At 38.1% G+C, this 24,341-nt stretch overlaps 1 protein-coding gene across 2 annotated transcripts in view; it reads left to right on the forward strand.

Moving 5' to 3' along the window:
- Fmn2 (formin 2) overlaps positions 1–24,341 on the forward strand; it is a 308,299-nt gene that overhangs the window by 119,357 nt on the left and 164,601 nt on the right. For both annotated transcript variants that reach the window (XM_063240263.1, XM_063240264.1), the window contains one exon: positions 21,936–22,023. In XM_063240263.1, coding sequence (XP_063096333.1) covers positions 21,936–22,023 — 88 coding nt within the window. The remainder of the gene's footprint in view (positions 1–21,935; positions 22,024–24,341) is intronic.

The raw sequence follows: 24,341 nt of genomic DNA on the forward strand, positions 1-24,341 counted from the left end.
TACCCCAGTATCAAAGTTGAATTGGGAGAAAGATTCCTACCTAAAGACTGGCAACGTATTCATTAGTTGCTCCTTATTATTTGTGTATTTTTCTTTTTCAAGTGTGTAAAATTTTAAACTATATTATTCATGTCTATTATGTGATATGTACACCTCCACCTTCCCCAAAATTTTTGGTATATACAGTGAAACCTTGGTTCACAAACCTAATTCTTTCCATAATTCTGGTCTCAAACCCAATTAGATGAGAACTGTATCAAATTTCCCCATAAGAGCAACATCAAACCTAACCATTGAATTTGATTTTGGTCCTTGTTCAATTGGTTTTACAACTGGAATCTTGCAAAGAATTATGTTTGTGAACATAAGAATATGTTTGTGAACACTGTAATTACTTTGTGCAGGCAGTGGGGATAGTACTTGGGGATGGTGCTTGCATAAAGGATGCAGGCCCAGGATTCGTGCTACAGCAAATGAAATCATAAGTGATGTATGTACTGTGAAAGGCAAAGTATAAAATTCTAATGAGAGCTGTGGCTATTTTACATAGCTTTAGCTTTGTGCAGTCATCCAATTCCAGTGGCAGAAAGATGATTTGTTTTCAGGTGATTATCCCCAAATAGATTTTCTGTTCCTTTCGAGCACTATCCCTTCTCTAAAGGATGGAAGCTCTTAGCTTCAGTGAATCTTACCAGACCTTTAACTGCATGCCACTTATCCCTGGCACAGTGAGACGCTTTATACATGGTTCCACTGCTAACCTTAAAGGTAATAGGTTTCTCAACCACTGGATTTTTTTTTTTTTTTTTGGAAAGGCCAAATGTATATTAAACTCCCCTTGGCATCACATTTAGGGGTGTTGTTTTCTTCCAATTTGTAACTTTGGACTTGATTTTTCATGGAACCGACGGTTACAGAGTTGTGACCATTCATTTTCATAGTTTAAGCAAATTCTATATTGTGTTCACTAAGAGTAGGTAAGAACAGGCAGGTTGTGGTTTTAAGTACCTGGCAGCAGTCAGAGGAGAAGGTAGGATTTTGATCTTGGATCCTTAGGGCCATATATCTGTTTTGTTTTTTTTTAAATCTACAACAAAAAATGATTTCAAGGTAGGACCAGAATTTTGTTTTCACAAGAATTTGACTGTTGAACATCTCTGTTAATGATTCTTGAGCAGATAACACATACAGTCAGAAGAGTGGCCCCGAATTAGATGTTTAGGGGTCACTAGAAGAGTCACTTATTGCTTAGATCAGCATTGGCCAAGCTCTGCAGAGCAGCACTGGTGCCCCAGCTCATCCTTTTGCATAGAGCATGTGCTGTGTGCAGCTTGCTCCTCCCCATTATCAGTTCTCTATTCTAAGAAATTGCAGTGACTCATTTTGTTTATCACCCTGCGTTTTCTTTATATTTCTCTTTGCATTTTAATAAGTAGACTAACAAAACACTCCAGATGGTCTTTTTATCTTGGGATGGAACCCAATGAGACACAAAGTGAGACATATCTTCCCCTCAGATTGAGTCATGGTGTAGTGACAGAAGGGAATTTCATAAGAGCAGTAAGATAACCGAGGATTCCATATCGCATTAATTTACCCCACGACTGTTTACTGAATAGTAACTGTGTGCCAAGAACTGAGCTTAGTACTTGAGCTTTGTAAGACTGAGCAGGAGATTTCAAAATACGACTGGGCCCTGAGAAGTTGGAATTGAGTTATACCTGTAAAATTCCACAGGATAATTAAAAGTTTCTTGCTTGTTGCAGTTAACTCAAACATACAGAGCTGGGAGAAACAGACTCATAATCCTGAGTCAGCCTCTGATTCTAAAATTAACTTTTATATGACTTTTGAATGAATCTTTTAAAAGATAATCTGTCTCCTTAGGTTTTGAGGTGGTTTCACTTGTCTTCTCTGAGTGCTCTTACCCCTCTAAACACAGTTTAGAGGTGAGACAGAATGAACTGACTGGAAAAAATCTAACCCAGAAGTAAATATTTCTCAGTAGTATTTTATAAAGATGTTTATATACTCATAAGTAATTCAAAATTACTGTTAACCAAACACAAATATATAGATGACACAGTGTTCCAGAGAAAATAATGCTCAAAAGAACAAAGGAATGAGTTGGGAAACATTTAAAAGTTAGAACTGATGTGATTTAGGTACCCACTAGATGTTTACTGAGTGGGTTTATTGACTACTGAAATGTGCTTAACACTGTATATATTTATGTTCATGCTTCTGAAAGCCCAGCCAATGATCATGGATATTGTGCCAAATACTTCTGTGCATCTGTCCTTTGTGTGTGTCTCTGTAGATGTGGCACTTAGAAACCAATGAAATATTTAACAGCCTCCCTGAAGATTTATCTACTTTATAACCCAATGGGTGACATATTTAGTTTTATGATTTTGTTCAAAGATAAATAATTTTGTCATCATGATATTTGTAAAGCTTTAAAAAAGTTATTGGAAAGTCTGAAACATTATTTATTTATTTCATAAATTGGGCTCCTTAATGTCCAAAAAAGTACAACTATTTTGGAAAACTGCTTGGTAGTAAATACCAATATTTAATAGATATGCACTATGGCTCATTAGGTATGGGAGTGCTTCTGTGTATATATATCTGAGGTAGAGTTCCTATGAATATAAAAATTTAGAAATACTCAAAAGTCATACTGTTTAAATATCTCTAAACTAAAAACTTTAAAAATATCTATCAATATTGAATGAAAGGATAATTTGAGGTATAATTACATAGTAGACTAGTACACAGCAATGAAATATAACAATATACTGTTTCACTCAACAACATTGATGAATCTCATAGACAAAAGCCCATATAAACAGTATTTTTCATTTATATATGGTTCATAAATAGGCAAAAGTGATCCATGGCCATAGAAATCAGAATAAGACTTTGGAGAAGGGATATTGGTAGGAAGGAGAAATAGAATGGAGCCTTCAGGGATGTTGATAATGTTCTATACAGTGATCTGTGTGATATTTACATGTGTGTGTGTACAACAGTTAAGTGAAGTATAAACTTGAGACTTACTGCTTCAGTTTAATATCAGTGCTTTCACAACAGAAATTCCCAAGCAGTATCCACTTTACTGGAACTATTTATTGACTAAACACTAATTTGAGATTTGGGAAGAGTAAAGTTGAAGATGTCTTTAGAGATGAGTAATGAGTGATTTGGCTATTGTTGGATGAACATGTGATGGGGTTATTTGGTACAGTGTGATGCATTTATTTAAATGGAATGATTGAAGGAAGGAAAATTGCTAAATACATGATCCCTGAAATTGACACCATCAGAAAGATGACTATTGGTCTGTAAGGACTTTAAGTCACATACTGAAACTTTTATTTTCTAAAAATGAGCACTATAAATTAGTTCACTGTCAAGTCACTGTTCATCTCTTTTCCACTTCCAAACTCTAGGAGGTCTTCAGAAAATCAGCCAGTGCTTAGTCAGTATGTCATTTCTAAAAATAGAGTGTAGATTTGCAAGAAAACTAGAAATAGCTTCTTCCATATGGTAGGAAGAAATGTAGTTTTTGCTTTTGTATTTTTATAGGCACTAGCAGATTCTGTGGATAGAGCCAGAAAGTAAGTTTTGTCCCTATGGGAAGGCTACACAGCCATGTCATTCTAACAGCTAGAGAGAGAAGCAGGTTTGAACACTCCACGAACTGAATACCTATTCATTGAATCATTAGATGCTTACTGTGCCATGCTGTTTGAGAAATATATGCTTGCTGCATCATTGGCTTCCTGAATACTGCTTCTGTATGAGATCGGTTCTCATCAAATTTACCACCTGTGTGGTGTTGCTGTAAGAACAAAGGAACAGCTGGGCATGGTGGTGCACTCTTGTAATCCCAGCACTTGGGAGAGAGGCTAGAGCAGGAGGATTGTTTTAAGACCAGCCTAGGCTACAAAGTGAGCCCAAGGCCAGCCTGAACTGCATAGTGAGACCCTGTCTCAAAACAAATGAACAAAAAAACAGAAAGGGAGGTTTTTGGTTTTATTTGTTTTTCACAATTTTCCTGAAATGGAGACAGACTGTTCAGATGGGCTTGCTTTTTAGCTAACAACTCGAAAAATAATTTATTCTCATTATGTATTACCTGTCCGTAATAATTGTATCAGATAACACAGGTCATTAAGAGGATGGAAACACGAGGCACAGCGTATTCTGTCCCTGGTGAAGCTTAGTAGTCTTGCAGGGTCCTGGCCATGAGAATGCACTCTGGAGCCAAACTGGACAGGACCAGGTTCCCTTAATGGATGTGTGATCAAGTGAGTTCAGCAGTGCAGTGTGGGCTATCGTGTTGCCTTCTCCACTGGGTTTTTGTAACGACTACAGAAATAGTAGAAGAAGCCTTTTATTATCTACCCAGTAATAGTCTATCAATACACAGTTGCTATAAGCAATAATAGTAAATATGTAAATGTTCTCAATAAGTCTTTTATTTGCTTGTATTTTTCTTAACATTAAATTAACTATGTCACGCCTTTTATTTGTGATAACTAGCATCTCCCCTTGAGAATACTAAAATATGAACTGAGATATTGATGTCAATGTTTTGTATCCAAGTATTCAATATCCAAATTGTTAATTTATTTTTAATGTTTTGGGGTTAGGGATCAAATCTGGGGCCCAAGGCATGCCGAGCACATGTTCTACCACTGAGCTACACTTCTTTCTAGCCCTGGTAGCCAAATATTTTTGGGGTGATAGTGAAACATTTGGATTATGCACTTACTTACAACTTAATAGTTTTCTGATACTTTTAGAAGCTTGTTTTGCTTCTAAATGAATTTTAAATGCTAAAACCGTGATGTGAAAATGGTAGATAAGATACATATCTAAAACCAAGTTTGAGCAGAAATTCTAAAGAGAGGAATATAGCTCAGGAGACTTACATACAATCAGAGAAATGAAAAGTTGTTTTCTGATTACCAAGCTCTTTGAACTGGTGAAGGACCAAATTATATCCGGCACATAGTCTACGTAACAAAACTGGCTGATGTGGCAAAAGATTATGTTGAGAGGATTGTGTATTGTTTTAAGTTCATGGAGTTTAAACATTTCTGCATGTTTTCTCTGTTTTAGAAAAGTACAGAGGGATGGAGATTTATGATAGTTTGTTTTAATTAGAAAAGCATTTTGTTTTAAGAGCCATGTCATATTTATTTTAAACTTTATGATACATTACTATAATAGTGAACTTTGAAAAATGCCACCTATTAGAATACAATTTTTAATAATATAAATAATGCCACTTTTTATGGTCCTTTTATTTGATATTACTTTAGACTTTCGTTTTTTCAATTTTTGTTTGTTTGTTTGTTTGTTTTGTCTTTCTGGTCAATGCTCCAATTCTGTTTAAGAATGAAGTTGCTATAACCAAGACATTGAATTTCTAGTTCTTTTAAATTTACCTCTTTAAAAAATATAGAAAAGTTTTTCCTTTGGCTTTTCATTTGTAGATGCTTGTGCCATGTTTTGTGCTGTGATGTGTCCGCAGGTAGGTGTCGGTGTGCAATCAGGTGGCTGAAAGGGCCCTGGGATCATGGTTGAGAAGCTAGCAAGCCTTAGAGGCACTTAGCTGAGTAGAGAGAATCCCAGCCTCCCTTGGGTCATATTTTGTTTTCTGTTTTCCATACTAATCCCCCTTGTCTTTTCTGTGAGTCAGTGTTTTGAATGTATTTCATGTTGTCAAAGGGAGAGGTTGTATCATTCTCCGTTAAACCCAGTGTGGCTAAGGGAAGGCAGGAATCATTCTTTCTACTGTTTTTGCTTTTGTTATTTTGAGACAGGGTTCACTGTTTAGTTCAGGCTGGCCTTGAACTCACAGTGATCCTCTGCCTCGGCCTCCCAAGGGCTAGTATTACAGGTGTGTGTAATACTACCCACGCTGGGCATTCTGAGTACACCTTTCTCAGAAATATAGGTTACGTGTGTCTTGTTTTCCAAATCAGAGCATATGTTTGTGTTTTTTTAAAAATGTCTTTTGTGTATGACTTGGCTGCTAATTTAACTGTGATTTATAATGGTGTTTTGAGTGGCAGAAATGACAGAGAGATTCTATTATCAAGAAATAGTACAGGATCAGATAGTAATTTTTACTCAATGAAGAGATATGCAATAATACCAAATTATTTGCACACTTGAAGTTCTTGCTTCCAGTTGATTTGGGAACTAGCAGACCAGTATTAGAATTATGGACCAAACAAAAGTAAAGGCTAGAACTATAAAGATGGTGCCAGAAGAGGTTGAAACAATGAATTCATTTAATTGAGAAATAGCATTTAGATGATGAAAGCAAAGCACAGCTTTCTAAACTGAAGTCTCAAATATCCACCAGGAAAACAGAGGCAATAGAGAGAGGGAAGGAAGGAGACTGGCAGCTCTCAGAGCGAGCTCAGGGCTTGGATGGGTAACCTTTCCAAATTTCTCCGCCGTCAGTCTTCTGAGGTTGACCCGGATTCAAATGCAAGATGAGTAAATCAGGTAAGGTATTCTCAGCAGTGCCATAGTTTGACACCTATGCCTAAAGACAGGTCCGCGACTAAATAATGCCTGGGTAGACCGTGCTTTATTTTCAAGGTTGACTTCTAGATTCTTATTCAGGAAACGATGTCAGATGTCTTCTTGCTCATTACCAGACTCTGCCTGTTTCATTTCCGACTGTGTGTAGGCTGCCCAAGTAGAGATTATCTGGTGCCACCCAGATAGTATGGAGATACCACTCCTGGCACACTCTATGTCAGTGTATTCTGTGGCCAGCTGTGCCTTGGAATGCTGCTGGATGTCTGTGAGATCGGCCACCCTGCCCTGAGGCTTAATGTTCATCTGAGCAGGAAAAGGTGGTCCTGTAAGGAACACTGCAGTCTTCCTTGTTTGTGGGCATGGACAAAAGACACCCTGATAATCTCTTGTTCTGCAAAACCCCCTACAAGCATTCTTCACTTCTGAGTATAGAAGAGTTGAGATTGAAGATGTCTGTTGTTTCATGAATTACTATCAGTCTGGTCAGAAAAGGCAAATTGGTTCCTGATTCCTATTGGGTCAAAAATCAAGAGGCAAATTTAGTTTTTTGAAATAAGAAACTTGAATCCAAATAAGAGTTACAGGGTGATAAACAGAATTCTGAGTTCTTAGGAGAATAACCATTTATAAATCCCTAGTAGGGCAGAAATTAGCCAGTGTGTAAGTTATTTTCTCTCCTAAATCTGAGTGTTTGCTCCTTATAACTTTCTGTTATAGTATTCTTACTGGAATAAACTAAATATAGTAATAATCTTTCATTTGCAAGAGTTTTTATATTTTATAAGTATTTGGCATGTTACCATGTATGGCACTATTGTATATGGATTATTAACTACATTTTCCAGATAGCAAGATTGAGATCCACAGGCCAAGGAACTTGTCTAAAGTTACATAGCTGCTAATTTAGGCAAAGACCTGGCCTGAAATCACAGATCTCTTACCTTTACACAGATCAGATCACTGGAAATGTTGAGGTTGGAAACCGGCCTCTCTGTATTTCCCCATTTCTTAAGCCTCTCACTCAGTGTGGTTTTACTGATTCATATTTGCTCACTTTCTTCTTTGCTTGTTTCTTCCTAGAATGTTCTTGGCTGCTTTGTGCATCTGTCTCTGTTTCAGAGCATTGCTACCATGTGCTCAAATAACTGTGTGAGAAACAGCCACTTTTATATTGGATACTTCTCCTTTGGAATTTACCTTTCCCTAATCTCTACAGATGACTGTTCTTATCTTACCTTACTTAGAAAAGGATTTGCCTTATTGGATCTAGCCACTTATTCCTCTAATCTAATATCCAGTTTCCAGAAATTCCATGACATACCATTTCAGAACAGAGTAGTATGCTCCCCTAGCTAGGAATTAGGAAACAAAACTCTTGTTATGACTCTGCATTAGATAGTGAGCAAATTATTCAGTTTTTTTCCTACACTTGATCTTAGCCAAAAGGCTGAGAAGGGATCAGTTTTGTTCCTTAATTCATGATTTCAGTAGACTGTAAGGAGTTGCAAGAAACTTCAAAGTATCTACATTGAATATTTAATGTGAGTCTCTTTGATGGATATTTTAATTATCTAGTATTCCATATAATGTAGAATACATTCTTTTTTATATAGATCCAAATTAACAACAAACATTGTTGGTTGGGCAAGTAATTACTTAAATGTGGTTTTGGTTACTTAATAAACACAGCTTATTTCATCTTTCTACTGTGTCTTGATGTGATTCTAAAGCAAGTTATTTATTAGCTCATAGTTTTGACTTTAGTAGAATCATAGCTCAACCATTATTTGAATATTTCCTTTTGGAGTTCTGAAATCTGCATCAGCATTAGCTGTAGCATTTTAAAGTGGATTTTCGCAGGATTCTACACACAGACACACAGACACACACACACACACACACACACACACACACACACACACACGGTGTGGGGGGGGGATTTTTTACTTTACCTAAATAGTTACCTAGGGGCCGAGCTGTAGTGCAGTGGTAGAGTGCTTACTTAGAATGTATGATCCCCTGTATTTGATCCCCAACACTGCAAGGATAAAAGAGAAAAAAAATAAATCACTACCAACAAAAAGCATACCTTAGTGATTCTGAGCTCTGGTCAAGAGTAGGAATCATTTTTCTAAGATTATAGAGGTGGCGGGAGGGGGAGGGTTCTGAGATGAGAATAGTTTAAATAAGGTTCACTTACTTACTCAGCAGACATTCCATTTATTCTGGTGCAGGTGAAACTATACAGTCTCTGTCTAGAGTGCATTTCTTTTAATGAGAATAGCCTCAACCATTGCTGCATGTGTATATTGTAGTAGGAGAAAACACAGTTTGGAGTGTAAAAGAGGCTTCTAAACCAGCCCTTAGGAGGTCATCATGCTCAGGAAAAAAAAAAAAGACCTTGAGATTTGAGACATAAGCATTCCTGTCCAGTGAGTAGACAGTTTGCTCTTTTGGCTGTGGAAAGTAGAGCAGAATTCTAGGGGAGCGACAGAATGAAGGCTGACAGCAGGATGGGGACCCTGGTGTGCAAAGCCAGTTGGTCTGCATCTCTGGGATGAGGTGGGTACCTCATTAGGGTGGTGAGAGAGAGGACAAAAAGATAAGGAAGCCTCAGGGAAGCGACCGTGTGGCTAGAGGTGGGAAGAATGAGTGTTAAGGTTGCTCTCCTGATGATGGAGATGCGGGACTGTAAAATAGTTGCCAGGAGAGGATGATGAGTCTCTTCATCCTGGTGGTCAACTGTGCCTTTGCCCCGCTATCTATCTCAGGGCCTGCTGCTGATTAGAAATGTTTGTGGGTGTATTGGTGTGGCTGTCTCTGTTATGAATGACTTAACTTCTCTCTTCGTGAAGGAGTCTAGGGAGGTGAGTACCTAAAAGGGTACAGTGACTTCATTCTATCATGCAGCCCATAGATCTGTTCCCCAGGATCTTGATTATTATATACCTTGGTGTAGATCTATTTTGGTTATAGCTGGCTGGAGTTCTGTATGCCTCATATATCTGAATATCATTTCCTTTTCCTATGCTTGGGAAGTTTAATTATTTCTGTAAAAAGCCTTTGTATTTTATTTTTGTTTACCCCTGCTTCTTCACTCACATTTTGTATTCTTAAGCTATAGATTCTCTTGTTATAGCCTTTGTATTATTACTTCTTGGTTCCTTGTTATTTTTAAGAAATCTTTCCTTTTGTGATCACAAGTTGGAAACCTGTCTTCAACTTTTTTTTAAATTTTATTTAAGGAGAAAAGAAAAAAAAGCAGAGAAAGGGTACAAGTTATACAGATTTACAGAAAAAAAATGAACAGTAGGAAATCACTAGTTAATGGATTTCATATTGTCATCTTAGAAATAATTATTCAAGTCACAAAATTAAAGCTTGTAAAGTAGACATTCCAACAATGATACTGCAAACAGTTCTGTTCAATGATCCAATAAAACTCTGTGATATCATTTTCTATCTTATACACTTAAATATACATGCAGTTATATAGTGTAGAGCACTTTCTTTTCCTCTCTTTTGTACAATGACTATTACACATTTTGGGTTTCATTGCTCCCACGGTTCTTATTACTTTTTTTGGAAGAGAGTAAAATCAAATGTGACATAACAGAACAGAATCGGTCAAGTCAAAAGGGTGGACATAATAGATAATGTAAAAACATAATACAAGGTGATCAACAATGGTTACCATAATGCCTCCCGCTATCTCTAATAGAATTGCCTATATCATTAGTTATAATACAATTGAACAAAACAGTAAAGAATAAAACCAACAAAACCAAAACATTGGAGACATTGTAGGTCTTCAAAAGTAGATAAAAGTCAATGAGAATGGGCGTTATAATGAATCTCATTATCTTCACAGCTGATGCCTAAACTTTCGAACCTGATACTATCCAGCAAAACAGAATAGGGGAACATCAGTCAAAAACAAGATGGTGAGAGTAATACAGAGCTTCAAATCGAGATAATGGAAAGTCAAAGTGGGTTACTGTAATATATCCTGCTATTTTTTTTCCTTTAATTAAACGGATAAAAATAAAAAAGTAAATAATGGAGCGGAGATTGAGATAAAAGAGGGCATAACAGTGAAACAGCGCAGATCAAAACATAACCATTTAAGCAGAATAGTGTTTCACCACCAGATAATCCCGACCCAAAAGTAGTTACCATATTGTCTCTTTCCTTGAAATCCTTGAGTACAACTTCGTATACTGTAGCATTAAGTATATCAAAACAATGTAAAACCATTTAAGAGAATGACAGCATTAAAGAGTATTTAGAATCGACTAACAGAAAGTGAACAATGGTTTCTGTATAATCTCCTTGTCTTTAAAGGTTTTTGCTTATACTGTCGTACATAATAAAATCCAATAAGATACAACCTATTTAGACCATTGGAGACAGAAGAACAAAAGCTAGATGAGACTTCAAAACAAGATGATACTAAATCAGTATTACCTATTAATATGTCATTTTCTCCAAAATAGCTGTTCCTATCATCCAATCTTCTCTGCCTCATTTCTGTTGAGCTCTTTTTCTGTCAGTAGCTATCAGTTTGTCTTCTTCATTTTGTTCTCTGCTCCATTCGTTGTGGCCTCCCTGCCACTATTTCTGGATTCTTTGTATTTTTCTTTTTTTAGAATATCCTGCAATACTCTCTGTAGAGTTGAATTGGTGGTTGCAAATTCCCCCAGTTCCTCTTTATCCTGGAAGCACCTTGTTTTTCCATCAATTTCCAGGGACAGTTGTGCAGGATATCTCAATCTTGGATGGAGATTATTATCTTCCAAAGCTTGAATTATTTCCCCCCACACTCTTTGTCATTTGATGGTTTATGCAGAGAAATCTGCTGTAATTCTGATGGGTGTTCCCTTGTAAGTGGTCTGTTTCTTGTCTCTGACAGCTTTTAATATTCTGTTCTTGTATTGAATTTCTGGAATTTTTATTATTATATGCCTGGGTGTTGCTCTGTTTGGGTTGTAGGTAGCTGGGGTCCTGTATGCCTCATACATCTGAGTATCTTTACCTTTTGCTAAATTAGGAAAATTCTCCTGGATTATTTCTGTGAGTAGCTTTTGTAGTTCACTTGTTTGTGTCCCTACTTCTTCTTTTATGTTCTTAATCCTTAAGTTATGGATCCTCTTATCATCTTCTTGTCTTTGTATTATTGCTGTTTGTTTCTTTGTTATTTTTAAGAAGTTTTTCATTTCATTCTCCCATATTACAAGTCTGCCCTCCAGTTTAGATAGTCTGTCCTTAGTTTCTTTCAAGCTGTTATGCCAGTCTTTGATAGACTTCTTAGTTTCTTCGTAGTCCCTTTGAACCTGCTTCACGTATTCTATGCTTTCTCTGTTTTCTCCATCAAACAATTCTCCCCTCTTTTTCTGTTCTTCCATTCCACCATCTGTTTTTTCTTGGGTGGTGCTTAGCATTTCTCTAACTATTCTGCATACTTCTAGCTTCAGGTCATTGATAACTTCATTCCTGAATTGGTCTATGAGGCTCTCTATATGGCGCTTTATGTCTATTGGTGCGGTGTTCGCTATTGCCTGTTTCTCAGAACTGGGGGCCGAGGAGACTTTCTTGTTGCTGCCTCTTCCCATATTCTCTGTTCCTTATATATGCAAGCTTATATAGGAGACCCAGCTTCTCTCCCTGTCAGCCAAAGCCTGACTGAATTGCGTCAGTTAGGTGTTCCCGCCCACCGCAGTGCACCAGGGAGTTACAGACCAGGCAGCCTACACAGGGCCCGCCCCTCCCGACCACCGTCAGGCTCTGGGATCTGGGTTGGGCCAGCCTACGGGGTCCGCCAGCAGTGTCACGCAGGCCAGGCACTTTTCACCAATCCCGCCCGAGAGGGGGATGTGTGGCTGGAGTCGCCACCACGCCCTGCTCCCGCAGGACTGCCCGGGCCCAGAAAGTCCTCCACTGGAGTCAAACTGTGGTAGAGTGTCAGTTTCTCTCACTCACTTCACCACAAGTCAGTGGCATGCCTCCCTGCCTGTCCTGTTTTCGACTCCATTCTCAGACTCCCATTCTCAGAGCTTCCGCACATCTCTCTCCTTGCCGAGCCGCTGTAGAGGCAGTCACCGTGCGGCGGGAAACCCAAATCGCGGCTTCCAATGGCGCGGGGTCCAGCCTCCACCCTGAGGCTTTTCTGTTCCTGTTTTAGCACCAGGACTGCATTCCAAGTTGGTTTCTCTCAGCCCAGTTCGTTCCTGAGTCAGCAGAGCATATCTCCACCTGCTTATGTCTCCTTAATCCGCACCATTCCTGACTTCTGAACCAAGCCTTTCAGAGAGCCCCTGTAGTATCTGTTATCTGTCCGCCATGTTCTCCCAGACTGTCTTCAACTTTTGATAGTCTATTCTTTAGTTTCTTTCAAGCAGTTTTGCCAGCTTTCAGTGGAGTTTCTAATTTCTTGGGAATCTCTTTAATCTGTTTCATGTATTCTAAATATTTTTAGATTCTTCATCATTTTTCAATGCTCTTGTATCCTCTAATTCTTCCATCTTTGTCTTCTTGAGACATGCTTAGCATTTCTTTTATTATTTTTCTTATATTTTCCTTTGCTTGTATTAGTACTTCTGTTTTAAGTTCTTTTATAATTTCATGAAGATATTTCTTTATATTGGTGCAACTCCTGATCTCTTCTGTGTTTACCTCTCCTGGGCCAGTACTGCTTGGGTTGGAGGCTGGAGACTGCCTTTTGTTCCTTCCTCTTGTCATGTTCTTGGTTTCTTCCAGACAAGTGGGTAGTGGGGTCCCCAGCATTTCCTGTATTGGTTATAATTACTCTGAAGTGTGCTGGCTGGGAATTGCTGTTCTCCCCAATCTGCTGGTGACCACTGGAATACAAGCAGGGGTTGGGCAGGCTGGCTCCTCCCTTCTGAGCTGGTCAACCACTGGGAGTCTTCACCACATTAGTGTGTGCCACACAGTCAAGCCAGTTAGGGAAAACTTTAAAGAAACCTCAGCCTTGACTATTGGATCGTGCACAGGAGCACAACTCAGTCTAAGCAATTCTCACCAGTCTGCTCCTGCTAGGAATGACTGAATGAAGGCAGCTGCAGTTCTGGTTTCAGGCTTATCCTATCCAACTCCAAAATGATGCCTGGCCAATTACCCACTCCCGCAGGAGGACTGAGTCCCCCACACTTGCCATTTGCCAATGCAGTTCTCCAGTCCACTGCTCCCCTCCGTGATTGCATCCTCCCGCCAAGGCTCTTGGGCTTTCCAGCCCCCAATTTTACCATGATAATGTGTCTTTGGATTCTAGTGGTGTTTTGCACACAGTTGGTACCGGCTCTAGTGATAGCATGTCTGGCTACCACCTTCTGTCCAAGTTTTTCTTTTCTTTTCTGTTCCTTTTTTTAAATTTTAGTTTCTTCCTGGGTCAAGACAATCCATCTCTTTACATCTGGTCTTCTCCAGATTACTATATTCCAGCATCTGAGCTGTTTTTCTCAGAGAGGCTTTTTACTTTGCTGCTTATTAATCTGCCATCTTCCCAGCTTCATGTGTGGTCCAGGTTCTTAAGCATGTGTGCTGGGTTAACTAATGGACAACTTGTAACACCCAGCTGAACTGAATCAGCATGGTACTGAGTGTGAAAGGCCCACCTGAGAACTGTTGCCAACAGCATTAAAGGAGAAATGGGGAGGAAAATGGTGCCATTGATTCTCCTAGAGAAGCTTTTCATGTGGTTTTCCTGATATGAACTCAGCTTTCTCATCATCTGAGAAACTTGAGACCTTGCTGTCACTGAGATGGCTGCAGTTCTTTTTGCAGGAGCTCTGGTCCTTATTTTGAGTATCACTTCCTGGCACCAGTGCAGATCCCTCAGCCTGCTGGCACAGATCCTTCATCCCACAGACTGTCTGGCTTCCACCACTGACCTTTGGGTCTTCCCAGTGCAGATCCTTGATGCAGACTTGCATGAGACATTTTTTGTGGTCTCTAGGCCTCCATTTGGACTCATGGAGGATGTTGGCATGACCTCTAGGTCTTCACATGGACTCATGCAGGACATTGCTGTGGGATCCAGATGCTCAACTGAATTATGAGTCTCTAATGTGTGGAAAGATCTGCACTCTTCTTCATCTGACTGTTTGGGTGAATATTATAAAATGATCCTATAAATTATGTGTGCTATATTACGTTCTTTCCTTGTAAACACTGACTACAAAAGCGTGATATCTGCCACGATGTCCTTGACATTTTTATAAAATGAGAGTGGGTTGAATTTGGTCATGCTGAGTTGATGGCAGAGGGATGGCTTCCAGGAGGAGGTGCCCAAAATGTGGATTGAGACATGGAACAGTAGCTCAGAAGAGTGAGCAGGGTGTGAGATGTAAATAGTCAGAGTCATTGTCTCAGGCCATGGATGTACTCAGTAGAATGTTGAGAGAAGCCATACAGAAGACCAGGAGAAAGCTTTGGTGGGAGCACATATAGGTTAGATGGTAGAAAGGGCAAGTGAGAAAATTAGTCCAGGGACTAGTTGGAAATACTAGGAGGAGTAACCAGCTAAAGAATTGCATTTTTTTTCTTTGCCAAGGCAGAATAAAAAAAGTGGTGAAATTACACTGTTGAAGGGAGGAAAAGTTAGAGAATACAAAAAAAATTTTAAAAATCAAAAAAGATGGGGAACGCAGAGTATGCGGAGAGAGAAAAGACTGTTGAACAAGTCAAAAGTTCTAGCTAAGATTTGTGGCATGCTAACCTTAGGTTCGTTCCAGAGCATTGGATTCAAAGGGGCATTCTTCAGAGGAATGGTTCTATTACAGGAAGAAAATTTAGTAGAGGTTTCACTGAAGACATGGAAGAATCTGATAAATGGTGGGTTGTACTTAACCAATGATATTATAATGGAACATTTATTTTGCACTCTTTCTGTGCTGAAATGGGCACTAAATGTTTGAGTATAATTTCTATAAATGGTGAAAGAAATTACTTTAATCATTATAAATAGGTTCACTTATGTTATTTTTGCAATCAGCAAATAATATGAACCATATCTGATTAATAGCAAAGTTCAAATATAGTCTGGAGAGCAGGGGATTTACATTTGTAATGATTTTATTCTCAAGCATTATCTGACATCTGTATTGCATTGTCCCTCTAAGTACATTTCTGACTTGTTACTGCTTGTGCTGTCTAACAGGAAAAAATTAGCATACAGTTTTCTTACTGAAGAGAGGCCTCTTTAGCAGAGCAGCCTAGGAATCTTTCACATGGATACCATTGTTGTCTTCTTTTATCTGTTTGAGTTATAACTTGAGCTTTTTAAAAAAAGCAAAAATCTAGGTCCAAGTTAAATGAGTTTAGTTTTTTATTTCAGTTATTAGACCTCCAGTTTTGAGATAGTCTACTAAGTTGCCTAGGCTAAGCTTGAACTTGTGATCCTCCCGACTCTGCTCCTCATTTCGTGTGCTACCATGTCTGACTTCTTAGATTACCTGGTAGAAATAGAATGTAAGCCCTGTATGCACTTCAAAACTTTAAAGGTGTAAGCCACATATACAATTTTAATATTTTCTAGCAGCCACATTTTTGAGAAGTATGAAGAAACTCACGAAATTAATGTTAAATCATTACATATAATGCAGAGTATCCAAAGTACTATTGTTTGAACTCGTAAACAATGGAAAAAATTAATGAGATATTTGGTATCCTCTTAAAAAAAAGTAAATCTTTGAAGTCTGTGTTTATTTCAGGTTCTCAATTAGCTGCTTGTGGCTAGTTGTTCTTGTTGGACAGCACAGTTCTGAAAAATTGAGAAAGAGTATTGTTCTCTTCTCATGTTAATGCTGACATTAATCTGTTGCTTGCAGGTCTACCACTAAGGATTTCTCCTAAATTTTTATTGTACAGTACAGTAGGCACTGATCGCAATAGGCATATATGAAGTGTTAGTATTGTTTTAATTTTTTGATCACTATTAAGAGATAAAGTGAGTGAATGGGAAATAAGGCTCTTTTTTCTTTTCTATAGTATTTCGCTTTCTGTATCACCTGGGACTTCATGGTTATATTTCAAATTATTGAGCTGGAAATATAGCTCAGTGGTAGAGCATATGGTTAGCGTATATGGAGCCCTGAGTTTAACCCCCAGTGCCAACAAGCTAAAAAAAAAAAAAAAGATAACAAATACTGGTGGGCAAAATGAATTAAATTTTCTTGCCTTTTATGTTTGCTTTTAGTCACCCATTGCTTGATTTGGTTTCCTCCTTACTTTTTTTTTCCTGATTCATTTTAAAGAGGTGATTTGTGAATCTGGGGCTTTTGCTGGTTGATGTGGGATTGAGGCAGCAAAGCAGAATAATCTTTCCACTAGGGGCCTCTGAGAAGGTGCCATTTGCAGGCTCAACAACAATTTACTTCTTCACTTAAATCTGTTGGAGACAGCCTGGGGACCATGAGTAGATTTAGGGTTAAGATATTCATTACTGTTTAGGCTCTGATTCCTGGATACGCTCCTCTGTGCCTGAGGAAATGCTTGGTTCAAGTCCCTTTCACACTCTCCCAGCAAAGAGCTTTTTAAAGAAGTCTACTATCCATCTCCTTCTGATACTGTCATAATTTATTAAGTAATATATTACATGTTACATATAATATGCTGTACACATAGCATGTATTGTATGCTATATGTGTGTAGTAATATACATATTATATGCTGTATAAAATAATATATGCTATCTAATATATATTACATGTATTATATAATATGAGTTACTAGAAAAACAAAAAAAACCCTCCAAAACAAAGACTTACAAATCTAGATTCAGTGGTCAAAACATTACTCCACCAGGTTATAAAATTCCTAGCATTTGCTCTGTTTCTGTTCACATTTATTCTTCCTGTGGACAAGTTACAGTGCTGGTGGACTGGTGGTGGCCTGCTGTCTACCTTCTGAGTAGATGACACTGATTTATAACTGCAGTCATCTTCCTTTGGGTCACTCTATGACACGTCTCCTGTATTTCACAGATCACAACACAGGATCCAAGGGACCTAGGGGTACAAGGATGTGCAGGTAATGGAGCTGGAATTAAGCCCAAGACTGGAGGCTCCCCCACAGGGCCTCTCTCATGATTAGGGAAAAGTGTTCCTTCCCCGAGCTGGCTGGCTCTGCCTTTGCTCCACACACTGTGTATGACACTGATACCGCCTGAACCATGGGACGATGTGGCCCAGTTCAAACACAGCTGTGCCCTCCCTGCCTCCCTGTGTCAGCCTGAAAGGGCTTTCTGGAGCAAGGAAGTGGAGACTAAGCCTCTCTTCATTACTTTACTGTGCATTTTCACAAAATAGCAGCTGAAGGTGAGCAAAATTCAAATTGGTGGAAGTTAGACATTTTTAGTATAAATTCATGCTTGAGCTTTGGTATACTTGTTACTTAATTACTGTCTCAGACTATTATTAGATATTTCCTTATATAGTCAGTCAAGCAACAGGAATTGATCACAGCACTGAAAAATAAATTAATATTTAACGATCTCAAAAATACTTGTGCATATATTCCTATTATCCTTGCTGCTTCAACCTCTGCACTTCTATCATAACTTCTTGGTATTGGCTTAGTGTATAAATTAAATGAAATTTTAAAAGATATAGGCAGCGAAAGTAGACTGGGGACATCTCCTTAATACAGCAATCATTCACACCAAAATTACTTGATATTAATTTTAAACATGTTTGTAGCTCTGGAGCCAAACTATTAAAGTCCTGAAAGTTGTGATGGGGGCCAAAAGGATGGACATCTTGGTTTTGTTCTCTTCCATGGCCAATTGTTACCTGTGGTCAAAGGAAATGTCTCACTGCTCACACAGAATGCCATGAAAAGAATTTAAATGGAGAAGTCACTTCTAACCGCTGCAAAACTACTCTGAGCCAAGTAGGGCCTGATTTATTCTTTAAGGAATTACATGAGAGGAAGGAAACAGCAATCACCCTCTTGAAGATTTAAATGCAGTAATAAATGTGTCAGTTTGCTTTCTCAGTACATTATACACATTAGTATCTCAAAGGACTGAGTGAGTCAATTTAAAGTAAAAGCTGCCAAACATGTATTTTTTTTGTATTTAACTTATCACTATCATCTATTGTTATGAACACATTGTATGCTAGGCCATTGCTAAGAGCACCGGGTGCATAATCACGTTAACTGTCCACTGCAGCCCTTGAAGTTGATGCATTGTTTTTCCAGTGAGGGATCTGAGGCTTTGGAGCACTTGAGCAGCTTTTCTGGAATGTGTTAGGAAACAAGGGGAGAACCGTGGCACCTCACGTTTTGTGCACCTCGAATCTGAGAGCTTATCGGAGACAAAACCTAAGTTCCATTTAGTATCTGCATTTTTAAAAGATCCCAGACAATTCGATAGAACTAAAGTTTGAGAAATATTGCTTTATTTTGTAGAGTTTGTGCTTGTAATCCCTGCACATTCTTGCCTCCTGAGGAAGTCTAAAATAACCTCCTGAAGAGACTTCACAGGACCTGCTGTGATTTTAGGAAGATTCAAAAATTTCTTTTTTCTGATTCTAGTCTTGTTCTATAGATTTCAAATTTGTTAATTCTGTGTTTTCTGCTTTTTGGCTAAGCAATCTGAGGTCTAATTTTAGAAGAGGCTATTCTTTCTTCTCCAATGTATCTGTGCTCACTGGATTTTAAAAATGTTCTAGTTTCATAGCTTCTTGTTATCCAGGGCATAGGAAAAAGGTCACATGACAGTGCTCACCGTGCAAAGGTTGAACTGTGCTGGAGAATTGCAATATCCATTTATTCATGAGGCCTCTGCCTTCTGCAAATAGGACTTCCGTTAGGTGATGGATAATTATTACTTCTGTCTATTCTCTTAGATATTAAAGTATTAAATACACTGTAGTCAAATGCATTTAAATTAAAATATAAAAAGCATCTTTTTTGTATGAAGCATTTTATATGTTCCTGTTAAGGACTTAACCTTTAAACAGAAGCCACTGTGTTTAAAAAGTAAAAGTTAAATACCAAGAAACATGAAATACCAAAAGTTTCAGAGAAGATAGTTGCACATAAGTTTGGAAAATGGACAAGAAGGGATAAGACTGAATCAATGGCTCTAGAATCATGTGGAGGGCTTTTAAATGCAAAGTGAAGCTTGCTACTTGCATATTTGTTGATTAGAAGGCTTGTGATACAGGACCTGAGAACTTGGATCTGTAATGATTTTCTGGATACTGATGATGAAGTCCTCTGGACCAATGAATACAGTTTAAGAAACAACGGACTAGATTTTTAGGAGATAAATTGGAAATCTTTTGCGTTTGCCTATGCAGTATATAGTATGAAACTATACTGATGAGAGAGGAGGGATGGCTTTTAAAGTTACAGAGGAGTTATCATCGACTTGATAGCAGAGCAGAATATGCAGATGAGGGAGAGGTGAGAGTCTAGGTTGATTCCTGTTTCTGGCTTGCTGTATGGATGGAGAATGATGGTACCTTCACCTCAGTATAGGGAGTGAAAGAGAAGAAGCCAGCTGGACACTTTCAGGTGGGACTGATAAGAATTTGGTTTTAGGCATAGCAAATGAAGATTGATGTGGGTAATTTAAGTGGAGATAGCTTTTAGGAAAGTAGGAGACAGCTGAGTTGAAGATGTAGGCATGTATATCCATATGGGAGAAATTATAGGTCATAAAGACAGCAAGGTGCAGAAAATAGGACTCTGAGACATGCCAGTGTAAGGTGAGTAAAGAATAATTCACTTCTCAAAGGGCTGGGAAGAGCTGGCAGGAGCTCTGAAGTGAGAGTTTCTATGAGGGCGTGACCAGCATGTCAACACTCCAGGAAGTCAAGTGATATATGCACTCCAGTGTGCTCCTTGCATTTTGGACTGAAAGATGATAGGAAACATAGTAAAAAGCAGTTCTGTCAAACAGCACAGATGGGACCCAGATTGCATTTATCTGAAGTTAGAAACCATCTTTCAGGATGGAGTATATATGCAGTCTGAGTTCATTGTTTTAGATTTCTATTTTTTTTTTCAGCTCTGAAAAAGAGAATGCTATTGTTATAAATGCTTCACTGAGCTAACTGGAGCATAGTCCAATTGAAAGCTAAATTTTCTATGTGAAATCTACTAAGTTTCTTAGAGAGAAAATTTAAAATCAAATTTAACACATAAATTCCTCCCCTACACCCAGCAGCGCCTCTCGTGAGATATTGTCCCTTGCCCCTGGAAACTTCAGAAACAACCAGAGAGATTTTATGATTGGTCCTTCTACAAGTATTTCATTTTATTCCCCTCCTTCCTGCTGGGGGTGGTGCTCTGAAGGCTCCTATTGCTATTAAGAATATTATTTTACTCTGTGACTTTGTGTGACAGCTGGGTATGATTATTTTTTTGGTGTCCTGGTTGACCTAGTTTACACCAAAAAAGAAAAACAAGGTCCACAGAGGTGATAGTTGTTATGGCAGCTGTCACTTCTGGTAATTTGACCATAACCACTTTTCTTTCCTTTTCCTCCAATGTTTTTCTAAATAGATTTAAAACAAAACATAGAGAGTAAATAGAAATTGCTGTCCTCCAAGGATCAGGACCTGGGATAAGAGTTTCATAAACAGGATTTATTAGTGGCATGTTGGTGTCTGCAGAACATGGTTTAAATGTAACTGTTCTATAGCAGCGTGCCTACTTCTGTCCCCGGAAGCCTCCGGGAGTGTGTGCACTGACCGCTGCAGACTCTGGGCAGCCAGATTTGGGATTAAGCTGATGCAGTCCTTTCAATTTGATGTTTGTATCCCTTTATTAATTAGTTGGAAAGTTCTCCACCAAATGTGGGTCAAATGCAGAACACAAGGAACTGCCAGTAAAATAGCCAACCTTCTAAATGACCCAAATAAAAGCACATTTCTCTTGTATGGTACAACTGATCTGACCTAACAGATTCTTCCTGTGCATATATTTTTATGTTTCCCTTTACTCATTGACCAAGTGTTCAAAGGTCCATGCTAAAAAAAAAAAAGCACTTTTTAAATCATGGGCTGCATGATCAGATGCATAATTGTTATTTCATAGCGACCAGACACACTTCCTAAGCTATTAGAAATTTTACTGGTTGCCAGATAAAACTCTTATAAGATTAAAAAAGTACATGACATTGAGATTGGTGGTGAATACTGGAAGAAAGATACTAGATTTTTAAGATTATTTTAGATAACCCAAAGTTCTTGTTAAATATTAAAAATAGTGTTTTGAATACTTTAATGACACAAGTATTTTCTTTTATGTTTTTCATTTAGAATTTTAAAAAATCTGCTTATGTACACTGGATTTAAACTTAACATTTCCCCCTTTTCTTTCTGGAACAGGTTGTCAAGTTATTAAGCAACAAAAGATCCCAAGCAGTTGGAATATTAATGTCTAGCCTTCACTTAGATATGAAAGACATACAACATGGTAAGTGGAAAAATACCACTTTTGAATGTTAAAATTTGGACAGGAGGATATTATGTTTAGTGGTAAAAAGTATTTTAAACTTACCTGTGTATACTGTGATTAGTATTATTTCCCATAAGTGCTACCAAACTTTCTCTAGTCATTGTTTCTGGAAAAGTTACTATAGATTGGAGTTTTCTTTCTTGTTATGTCTTGGTAAAGGACAGAGTACCAAATACTGGGTGACTTTTAAACCATAAACATTGATTCTTTCTAAACGAGGCTGGCAGTCTAAGATCAGAGTGCTAGCATGGATGGGTTTTGGTGAGGATCCTCTTTTTGGCTGTAGACTGCCATGTATTGGCATGTGGCAGAAAGAGGGCAAGAGACCTTTCATGTGTCTCCTACTAAGAGCATCAGTTCCACTCATGAGGGCTCCCCTCTCAAGAACTAATCACCTTTCAGAGACCCACCTCTGCGGCTATTACTTTGGCGGGGGGGGGGGGGTCAGGATTATATCATATAAACTATGGGGGAAGCACAAATGTGCAGGCCACTGCAGATATATTTAATCTGCTATGAATAAATATTTAAATTTTATATTATAAATTATAATAATCCCACTGTGCTCTGTAACTTTTAAAAACCCTATACAAAGTGTTTACTTGTGGATATTGCACTCAGAATTACTGATAAATATTAGCATGAGCCAGATGGTACGGTATCTCAGCCATGGAATATAGTGTAAAAATGATTCTCCATGGGAAAGAAAGGTTGGGTGAGCCTTGAGTCACAGGTGTTTGATGAACTAGTATAGACAAGAGATAATAACTTAAAATGATTGATTTAACCAGTGTGAGAGTTACAGGGAAGCCTGTTTCAATTGTTGGTTTAAGAATATTGTTATGGTTGGAGATTGCAAATAATGAACTAGATTGCTATGTTTAGTGATGAGTTGAAAACAAGTCTTCAAGAGGCTGAATCACCATTTATTTATCTCAGATGTCTTGAAGGCATTCTTTTAGTCTTCATGTTTCAAGATACTAAAAAATTAAAACAAATTTATTATATTTAACTCTTTAGGGTGGAAAACTGGTCCCTTTTCTTCCAGTTATTTGGAACAACTATATAGTGCAAACCTCTGAGATTTTCTGCTATAGAAGGATTGAAGTATCTTTTCTAATGACCACCAAAGATGATTTCAGATTGTTTTCACCAGTTTTGTTATTGATGGTGTCCAGATGCATGGATGCATTAATAGCGCGATCTTTCATTATTTCTTTAATGTGGTTGTTTTAACTTATGTTTTTAAATAGGCTTAAAACATATTTTGGAGCTAGGGTGGTTTCTAACATTTTCTAAATGGATTTAGTGTCAATATTTTAATACTTGAATTCTACCCTACAGTTGACAGAAATTCCTATGCCACTTCCTCTCATCACATCTATGCTGAGAAATATTGCTCAAAGGTGCACAGTGGAATTAAATTTATATTCTGAATGTCCCTCAAGATGCCTAGAGCCTTAGAATAGATTTAAAGCAGATTGAATTATCCAATGGAATGCCAGTCTACCTATTAAAGAAATATGGTTTCAAGTATAATACAGACCTTATAAATCATGAAAACATTTAACTGGCTTTCTGGCTTCCCCCTTTATGAATGTGGATTTTATTTATTAGGCCAAAAATATTATGTGGAATAATTCATAAATAGCACAAAACTGGTATGCCCTGTCAATTGGTGAGTAACTCTTAATCACAATGTAAGTTTTTATTAAATTGTTTTGATGGTGAGGAGACTTCCTCAAGCTGAAACATTTCGGGTAATAGTCATAGAAGAGAATGCCAAGCCTGGCGCCAAGAAGTACTTGGTGTTTCTAACACTGGCAGATGTAGCCCAGTTAAGTCATAGAGTGAAATCTGAAAATAATGATATGGTCCTTTCCTTCAGTCAAATATTCAGCTCGGGTTGAGCTAATAATGAGAACCTTATGAACAAAGGAGTCCGCCTGACAGCTGTGTCTGTGGTACAGCCAGCGAGAGTTCATTGAAAATTTGCTTGCTTAACATGCAACGCGAACAAGAACATGGCATGAGTGTCAGACGTTAGAGGGTCACACAGAATTATGCATAAACTTTATCCTATTAGGATGTGAAATGATTGCCTGAGTCCCTTTGAAACTGTGCACCATTTTCTACAAAGCAGCTGCCTTCAAAGTCTGCAGAAGCAAGTGGTTGTAATTTCTGTGGACAGAGTCCTGTTCTGCCTCAGCGCATGGTCTGGAGCCATGATTTCCATGTGGGTCTCACTTGTGGCCTCCAGAGTAGACTTTACTTCT

The sequence above is a fragment of the Cavia porcellus genome, unplaced genomic scaffold (assembly GCF_034190915.1).
Source record: "Cavia porcellus strain 051 isolate PalLab524CR breed Dunkin Hartley unplaced genomic scaffold, mCavPor4.1 scaffold_29, whole genome shotgun sequence".
Taxonomy (NCBI): domain Eukaryota; kingdom Metazoa; phylum Chordata; class Mammalia; order Rodentia; family Caviidae; genus Cavia; species Cavia porcellus.